This window comes from Mytilus trossulus, chromosome 5 (genome assembly GCF_036588685.1).
Source record: "Mytilus trossulus isolate FHL-02 chromosome 5, PNRI_Mtr1.1.1.hap1, whole genome shotgun sequence".
Lineage (NCBI taxonomy): Eukaryota > Metazoa > Mollusca > Bivalvia > Mytilida > Mytilidae > Mytilus > Mytilus trossulus.
The window spans coordinates 72,303,646-72,313,204 of NC_086377.1; the positions used below are offsets into that span (position 1 = coordinate 72,303,646).

Here is a 9,559-nt window from a genome sequence, read left to right on the forward strand (position 1 = left end):
ATTGGAAACGGCATGTCATATGTTGCATTAAGTAGAGTTACAATCTTGATGGACTATGTCTTATAAATTTCTGTGCTAAAAAGGTATTGCCTTCCAAAAAGGTTTTGATTAAATATGCTAGATTGAGACAGTTAAAGCAGTAAAAATTATGAACTAAAATACAATTCAATTATATTTTTTTTAATTTTTATTACAGATATGAACTCTGACAAATAAATTATTATAAAGATGTCTGGAAACTAGTAAAGCTCAGATATATATGAATTAAAAATGTGTAAAAATACTATATTTTTAAACAATTTTAATTTGGAAGTAGCACTATCTTTTGATTGGCAGATAATATTTTGCAGTTTAATCAACTCATAGACACAATTTGTTGTTGGCGTTTTCAACATTTTTTCTTGATTTATGTCCATTGAAAATGGAATTGAGAATTAAAATGTTAGAAATGGCTTTAATTTAGGGAAAAAACAGTTGACTATTGAAATAATACATAGAGAATAATACATGGCAAAATCCGTATCATATGTCGTATCATCCCGAGACATCAATATCAGCCCCAAGGCCTTTAGGCCCGAGGGGATTATATTGGTCGAGGGTGATACGGATTTTGCCATGTATTATACGCTTTATCATATATTTCAACATAAGAGTATTATATCAAATGATATGTTTTCTGATCCATACACTGGGTAACCTTCATTTTTTTGCTTTTGTCTTGTTTCAAAGCCTTAAAATAACTGCTGAATTATCTATACGAAGCACCTGAGTTACCTTACAATCTGTTATTTTAAAAATATTTTGTTTATTATTTTATTTATTTGAGTGTTCTGTATTTTTTATAGTTGCATTTAGTGTGCCAAAAAATATGTTGTGAAAACTTGATGACGTCGTAACGTCACTTACAATATGAAAACTTGACGTTCGTGACGTTACATACCAATTAATGACGTCATTATAAAAAAATGACCTATTTTGAGGAAAATTTTTCTTAAGCAAAAAAAACCCAAAAAACTGACTTTATGTAAAAAAAAAAAAAAAAAAAAAAAGGTATGCGATACGGGTTTTACCATGCGATACGGGTTTAGCCATGCGATACGGGGTATGCGATACAGGGTAGGTGATACAGACCGGAAAAACGAACCTTTATTAGATATACAAAATAGCTGTATTTTGTACTAAATATATGATAACATTTAATAATTATACTATATGTGAGAAAATATATATATTTAATAAGCAAAGGACCATTTTATAGTATATTTATAAGTATGAATGATACATGTTTCAATATAGCACAAAAACACTTGATCAATACATGAATATTTGATAAAAATATGAAATTGAAAATTAAAAATTATATTTTAGATGTTGTTAACAGTTCATGATATAAAGACAATGAAAGAAATTCCTTCCTGCCCTAGTACAAGATTGACTGTGCTGAGTGTCAGCGAACTGGAAACAGCAAATGATAGGAAAAGATTTTATGCTGTTTTGGCAGATTCAACAGGTACCATTTCTGCAACAGTGTATAATGAGAAGGACCGTGGAAAATTCATAGAGGGCTTTGGTGTTACATTGATGAATGTGTTATGTAAAAAATCTTACATAGGTGTTACTATAAAGACAGAAGTAGCAATGTGCCAGGCTGTTGCAGTGACGGAAGAGGTGAAGAACAATGCACCAAACAACCAGGCAGCTTGGTAAACACTATTGAAGATGCCCTAGGGTCCCCAGACAAAACAGTATTGACTGTGAAAGAAAAAGTAACAAAGGTAAAACAATTGTTGAAATTGGCTACAAATAATGTATATATTAGTTACAGGTTCCAATATTAGTTGTAATGCATTATTCATTGATGTATAATACAATTTTTGTTTTTGTTTAAGTCATTTGAACAACCATTTCATGTATACTTTTTGATACAGATCAAATAGATGTGGTTATGATTTACAATATTCTAGGACTTTTACTGATATAAGAATCCGTTTTAAAGTTAAAATTAAAACAAAAAGAGAGTGTGGTATCTTGGAAAATAGCCATTAAAACTTTTGATTGCCAAGTGACTCAATAATAATAGCATAACTAGATCACTATACTTGCTTCAACTTTTTAATTCTAATTTGAACGATAAACAGCTATATATTTGTGAAGGTGGAAATAAAATGTGTATGTGTATGTTGTGCAGTACAAGATGAACAAATCTGTATATTTTTATTTACTTTTTAAATCAATTTCAGGTTTCCTCACCTGAAAAAACTGGTAAACAAAAAGGATATGGACTTTCATGACATAGTCATCAAAGACAAAACTGGGAGTATTGAAATCGCATTGTGGGACAGGCTTGTTGGCACTATCGAAAAGGGACAGACTATAGAGGTCAAGAAGTGTAGAGTAAAACTCTTCAGAGAAGAAAAAAACTCAACACAACCTTTAACACAACAACAGAGGTATGTTGAAAATTCATATAGTAATTTATATTATTTCAGAAGAAAAATATATCGTTTAACATTAACAGAGATGTACTTGATGCTCAGTTAATCTTCTAAAGAAGTAAATATTTAATCACTGAGTTTATAAAGTATTCATTGTTTCATAAAAAAAAAGGACTGCATCACTTTTTTTATGTTATACTATGTGTTTTAAAAGCATAATATATGAACTTTAAAAAAATCAGTTTTTTTATGTATTTTGAAATTAAGTGTAGCATTCTTTTTTCTTAAACTAGTGAACACAATTCAAATTCCATTCCCAATTTTAATTTCTGTACATTAAATGCATTTCGCAAATATCAGCCAATTATAAAGCAACAGTTGCTTTTCATAACAAGAAACACAATGTAGAATATTTTTATTTAAAGGCTAATGTTTCTTGGGAAATCCACTGTTCATATTTGATTGATTTATTACAAATACGAGTTTAAACAGCTTTTAAGCTCACTTTAGTAATTTCAAGAAGACCAGTTTAATTACGCAAGTATTGAGTGTAATACTTTTGAAGCAATACAAATCTTTATTGTAAAATGTGAAGAAAAAAAAACAACTTACATAAAGTATTCTTTTTATTAATGACAGAAATTTAAACTTTTCTATATGATTGTTTATTTATAGGTTTTCGTAACAGAGGATGAACTATTTGAAGTTTCTTCAGATGAAGAAGGTCAATGATGAAGCAGCACATATTTCCTTGGCAGTAGGAACAGTAGAGGCTGTGTCGGAAGTAGACCCATATTTAGCATGTCCAATTGCGTCTTGTAACAATGTAAAAATGGTCACTGTGAAAGGTGAAGATGACATATACAAGATGAATTGCAAAAAGTGCCATGGGACATTCAGAGCAAGTTTTGTAATAAATACATTAGAGCTGTTATGCTTTTGAAGACAGAGTCTGAGTTGTAAAAAGTGGTGATGTTTTCACCTCAGATCCAGAAGATGTTCGTTTCTAGAGGTCTTGATTGCACAATCCTATTTGAAAAGATTGACATGATAAAAAAAAATTAACAATTTTGCCAGATGAAATCAAATACAGATTGGTGAACAACATAGTCCGAGAACTAGTTTGCAAGAGAGTGTATTAGTAGATTGTGCAAGACAGAAAGTGTTGATTGACATCAAAATTTTAATCTTTTAAGTTGCTGTCAAAAGTTATTTTAAAATAAGAATTATTTTAAACTTTAATTGCTAATTTATGCTATGTTTAAATTTTTCAAGATTAAGTTAAAGTACATGTAACAAATTTGTCTAAAATATCATAATTTGTTTAACTTTGTTATATCTTCAACCTGATGCAAATTGTTAGTCATGGTCGTGGTTCAAATAGACTTAACAAAATCGTAAATGTTTTTTTTTAATGTTTCAAAATTTACTCAGTTGAGCATTAGTTATATGTTTTTAATATGAACATTTATGTTGCAGCATTCAGCAATGGTTTAAAATGTAAACATTTATAATATTGTACTCTAAATATCTTTATTGAATAATCAACAAGTAACAGTTGAAGGGAAATGCTGCATTCTAAATTTGTGTTTTTCTAAAATCTGTTTCTTGCAATTAGATGTGTGTACTAAAAACAATACTATTTTATTAAACAATTTAAATATTTTTAAATGTGTTTTTCTTTAAAGAATAAATACCACTCTTCGATTGTTTTTTTTTTCTTATTTAAAAATAAGATTACATATTAAATAAAAACTATTGAAGTTTTAAAAGTACATTTGTGGTTTTAAAAAGAATGTTTGGATAGAATTTAAGTTAGTTTTTTATTTAAAAGATAATTGTAGGGTTTTAAAATATTTGCTAGGGAAGTACATGTTTGTTTAACTTCTTAAAAATATGTGTTCTTTGAAATATGTTTCTGAAGAATGTATTTGGTTGTCCTTAATCATAACAAATATTTTCAGATTTTTTTTTATAAACTTGCTTTTTTCATTAATAAATGCATAGTTTTTAAGTTTTTGAGTAAACTTTGATTGGAACTTCTTTAAAAGAATTATGCTCTTTTGTAAATATTTTAAGAGCTGTAAATTTTATAACTGGATTACAAGAATACAAGTTTATTGCTTAGTTATGATTAATTTGTTAGAGAAAAGGATTTCTTCACTGTCAAAAAAATTAATATTTGCCAATTATTTACTTAAACACCTTTCCAATTAAAAATTTCAAATTTCAAAATCAAAGTTTGTTCAAGTCATATCTTTGCATATAAATTACTAAATTAAACGAAACTTACCTTGGTTAAAGTTGAAGTTTAATTTGAATTCTATGTAGTCATAGAATCACTGAAGTGATCAGATGAGAAGCACTGCGCAACCGCAACCTCAGTCTTTAAAGATACAATTTTTTTGATGATAAAAGCCTAGTGGTACTCTACCAATAGCATATATATATAAGCCCTATCAACTACACAGCTGTAGGGAGGGTGGTGGCATCTGATCACTTCAGTGATTCTATGACTACATAGAATTCAAATTAAACTTCAACTTTAACCAAGGTAAGTATCGTTTAATTTAGTAATTCTATTACGTCATATCACTTCCGCCATCAGATGAGATTTTAAAGCACACTCAAAAAATTTTCAATAGTAACTTTTATATATATAAATGTAAACAAATCAGTTATTCAACACATTTACATCAAAACTATTAGAATTTATAATTCTCTTGTTATAGAAAGTTGCAAAAGTATTCACATTTGTCCAACCCGCTTTACTCATTATATCAGCTAAAGAAACATTGTACAGTTTAGCTTTAGACGTAGCTGCAGATCTCACTGAATGAGCACTAAATTGTCGAGTGTCTATACCCGATTTTTGCAAAACTACTTTAATCCAACGGGAAATAGTGCTGCAAGTAACTGCTTTATGCGGTTTAATGTAACTGATAAGCAACTGCTTAGTGTGAACACGCAAAATTTTAGTACATTTAATATATTCTTTCAAAACAGTATATACACACAACCTCCTATCTGGAGGAAAAGCTCTCAGTTTGACATCTGGATTCTTATATCCTGGTCTAGACTGTTTTAATAAAACATCTAAATGAAAAACAAATTCATCCCTCAATTTTTCCATACAGTCAACACTTAAAAACTTCAGTGTTTGTACACGAGTAGCATTTGTTAATGCTATCAACATAATGAGCTTCAACGTTACTTCTTGTAAAGTTAACATATTTACAGGTGAAAGCTTTCTCAAGTAGTTCAAAACTAATGATACATCCCATACACAAATGTTCTTAGATTTTGTAGGTCTAAGATTATAAACTCCTTTCATGAATCTGACTACTAAAGGATGTGCTCCTACAAGGACATTATCTATCACTAAACCTAGTGCAGAAAGAGCAGATCTTGCTGTATTTATGGAACTGTAGCCAAGACCATTTTCATATAAAATAGTCAAATAATCAAGCACGATATTTATAGAAATTTGAACTTCACTAATTTTCCTTTCACGACAGTAAGAAAACCACTTTTTGACAAATACTTTGTACTGTTTTTTAGTGCTTTTTCTCCAAGAGCATAACATGATGCTGGCAGTTTTTGTCGAAAAGCCTCTGTCAATAAACTGTTTCCTGATACATGACATATCATTAGATTCAATGTTTTGTTCAATGGATGGACAGTGTCTTTGTAAGGAAGAGTCAGTAGATCTTTCCTTGCTATAACCAGTATGGGTGTATCGATTAACATCTGCATCACCAGAGTAAACCATGCTTGAGTCGGCCATAACGGCGCTACTAAAATAACTGTTGTCTTGTCTTTCAAGATCTTCTGTACACATCTGCCTAGTAAACTGAAAGGAGGAAATAAATAGCATTTAAAGTCACTCCAGTCTATAGAAAAAGCATCTATAAAACTAGCATCAGGGTCAGGTTTCCATGAACAAAACCTTTTCAATTGTGAGTTTAGGCGAGATGCAAATAAATCAATTTGGGGTTCACCCCACAGTTCACATATATCACAAAAAATGTCTTTGTTTAACTGCCATTCAACTTGATCATTGAACTTTCTAGATTCGGCATCAGCAATAGTATTTTCAGTTCCAGCAATGTGGCTAGCAGTGAGCCACACATTGTGTTTCTTTGCCCAAAACCAAATAGATTTTGCAATAGTGTTACAACATATTGACTTAATTCCACCCATTTTATTGACATAGCTTACTGCTGTAGTATTCTCAGTTAATATTTTCACATGTGTAAAACATTTTAATTGAGATTCAAATGATTTCAAACCATACAAAATTGCTAGTAATTCTAAATAATTTATATGATATTTTTGTTCATCAGGGGTCCATCTACCTCCTGTTTTGTTGTCAATAAGTACTGCTCCCCAGCCAGAGAGTGAAGCATCAGTTTGTAAAATAATTTGTGGATTAACTCTGTCCAAAACTCTGGACTGTGTATAAATATTACATGACCACCAAATAATTTCTTTCTTCATTTTATCAGTTATTTCCATATTGACATCAAAATTGCCTTTAGCCATCTTTAATGCATGTATTTTTTCTGTTTCAATATCTCTATAATACAGTTGACCATAATCAACAGCAGAAAAACTTGAGATTATCAAGCCTATATAACTAACAACTTCTCTTATTTTAAAGTTTTGTTTTGAAAGTAATTTTTGACTTTCTTCATGTATCATTTCTTTTTGTCTAGTGTTAAAGTGACAATCATTTTTTCAGAGTCTATCAAAAACCCTAAAAATTGAATTTTCTTTGTAGGTATAAGAACAGATTTTTTCTCATGTACTATGAATCCCAAATCAGATACCAATTTCACAGTATCTTGGATATTTAGACTACACTCTGCAATTGTATCGCCTATCAATAAAGAATCATCAATATAACCTATATTGATATGACCTGATCTGCGGAGTGTAGCATATACCACTTTCATAAGTTTTGTGAATAAACGTGGTGCACTTGCCAACCCATTTGGTAAGCAAGTATATTGATAAATAGAACCTTTCCAAATAAATCTCAAATATTTTTGATATTGCTCATCAATGGGCACTGAATAGTAAGCATGGCGCAGATCGACACTAGCCATGTAACAGTTTTGTTTTATCAAATGCAATGCCATTTCAAAAGTGTCCATTTCAAAATGGTGATACTCTACATGTTCATTTAACTTTTTTAAATTTAGTATCATCCGATATTCACCATTCTTTTTTGGTGTCACAAATATTGGTGAAATATATTCTCCTTCAATAGATTTTACCTTTTTAATTACTTTAATATTCAGTAAATTTTGAATTTCTGCATCTATTATTCTAGTGTTATTATCATTTGCTACTATATTTCTAATAGTTGCTTGATTTTGAATAGGATGTATGCCATCAATAAACTCAATGGGACATTTATGAGCAATATCTAAAATATTACTGTCTGAAGTTATTTCTTCCCATTTATTTATAAAATTTTTCAATCTACCTGCTACAAAATTTATACTCACAACATCAGGTTTTAATATCTGTATTTGTTGTGAGTCCACCTGGAGTTTTTTGATTCTCCAGTCTTATCTGAGCCTGCACGAGATGCTCTTCCACGGCCGATACCTCTACCACGGCCTGTGCCTCTACCAGAGATCCTAAAATACCAAGGTCTACGACCGCCTCTATTAAAGCCACTGTTGAAACCACCCCTTCCTCGGATTTTATTTGATATTCTACTACACTTGCCAATATCATCAACAGTTTTGACCACATCACCACCAAATAGGTTTTTATCATAAGGGACTGTAGCATTCAGCAAATGTCCATATTCACCAATAATATCATACTTCATGAGAGTTCTTCTCATCAAACATACTAATCTGTTAGCATGCCCCATCAGAGCGAGTGAATCCATACAGTCGTCTAACATATTACTATGATCAGTACACTCCTCTTTCTCTAACATTAAATCTAGTTTATTAATAACTTTAGCCATGACAGTAGCTGTCTTCACAACTACAGACTGAATAGTTTTCATTTTGTTATCGACTGTTTTAGTCTCGGGACTTAAAATATCCCAAATAACCTGGTCAGTTTGAACAGTAACGAGACCGTCACAATTTTGTGGTCTCTGAAGTTTCTCATCTTTCATGAGATCTGAAAATCTCTCAGAAGAAATCCCATTTCTAAAAATATCAGTTATATTATTAGCCAACTGTTCATTAATAGATGGTGCATACTTTTCACCAGACCTAAATTTTTTGCTCATGCTAGCAAATCTTGTCTCTTCACAAGAGTCAGATTTTTGTTTCTTGCTAGGGGGTTCATCCCTTTTTTCATTATCTGCTTGGACCTCGTCACAAGCGTCATCATAACAATCAGACTCGTTTTGATTTTCATCATCATATTGATATTCATCATCATAAAGAGCGTCTATTCTCTTGTGCATGTTATCAACCCTACTGTTGGTTTTCACTTGTTCAGATCTTATCTGCTTCAATATATCTAGCATTTCATTGTTATTATTAGCGTCACCACCGACACTACTAGTACTAGACTTTGCTTTAGAAGTGGACGGCGTACTCGAGGAAGGGGGCTTCCCCTGAGAAGCAGACTTGGACGAAGCCTTAGAAGTTTTCGACCTTGTTTTAGCCTCCTTTGGTTTATCAAAGAGTAAAGCATATTCATCCTCTAATCTTAAATAGTCATCGTCTACACTTGATGCCTTCTTATCAGGCGTTTTCTCTGATTTATTATCACGAGACTGTATCATGGCGTCCGCCATATTTGTTTACAGAATAGTAATCTCAAACCCACACGAGAATGAAATTAAATTCTATAAAAAATTATAAACCAGATTTAATCACATTAAATCTTCAATAAATTTATTAATTGACTTCCTCGAAGTCATATAATTAAATAACAAATCAATTTTCAAGGTTGCAATACGAGGTTACTAACACACGTCAGTCCTCAACGAAAGTTGACAGTACACTGAGGTTGCGGTTGCGCAGTGCTTCTCATCTGATGGCGGAAGTGATATGACGTAATAGAATTAATACATTGTATGTGTCTGAAAGTTTCAAAGGATTCTTAATTTTGAAAGGTTATAAGAATCTTTATTATTT

General features: G+C 31.0%; 2 protein-coding genes across 2 annotated transcripts; one reads left to right on the top strand and one right to left on the bottom strand.

Annotated features, from left to right (window-relative positions):
* Nucleotides 1–2,256: 2,256 nt before the first annotated feature.
* On the top strand, nt 2,257–5,275 carry LOC134718273 (uncharacterized). Its single transcript, XM_063580767.1, has 3 exons — nt 2,257–2,450; nt 3,126–3,345; nt 5,168–5,275. Exons 1-3 carry the CDS (start codon nt 2,278–2,280, stop codon nt 5,273–5,275), a joined length of 501 nt encoding a protein of 166 aa, XP_063436837.1. The 5' UTR covers nt 2,257–2,277.
* Nucleotides 5,276–6,152: 877 nt separating this feature from the next.
* LOC134719144 (uncharacterized) lies at nt 6,153–9,473 on the bottom strand. Its single transcript, XM_063582121.1, has 2 exons — nt 7,952–9,473; nt 6,153–6,288 (listed from the first exon to the last, which is right to left on the bottom strand). The coding sequence occupies exon 1, from the start codon at nt 9,214–9,216 to the stop codon at nt 7,963–7,965; it is 1,254 nt and encodes a 417-aa protein (XP_063438191.1). The 5' UTR covers nt 9,217–9,473; the 3' UTR covers nt 6,153–6,288; nt 7,952–7,962.
* Nucleotides 9,474–9,559: the final 86 nt, after the last annotated feature.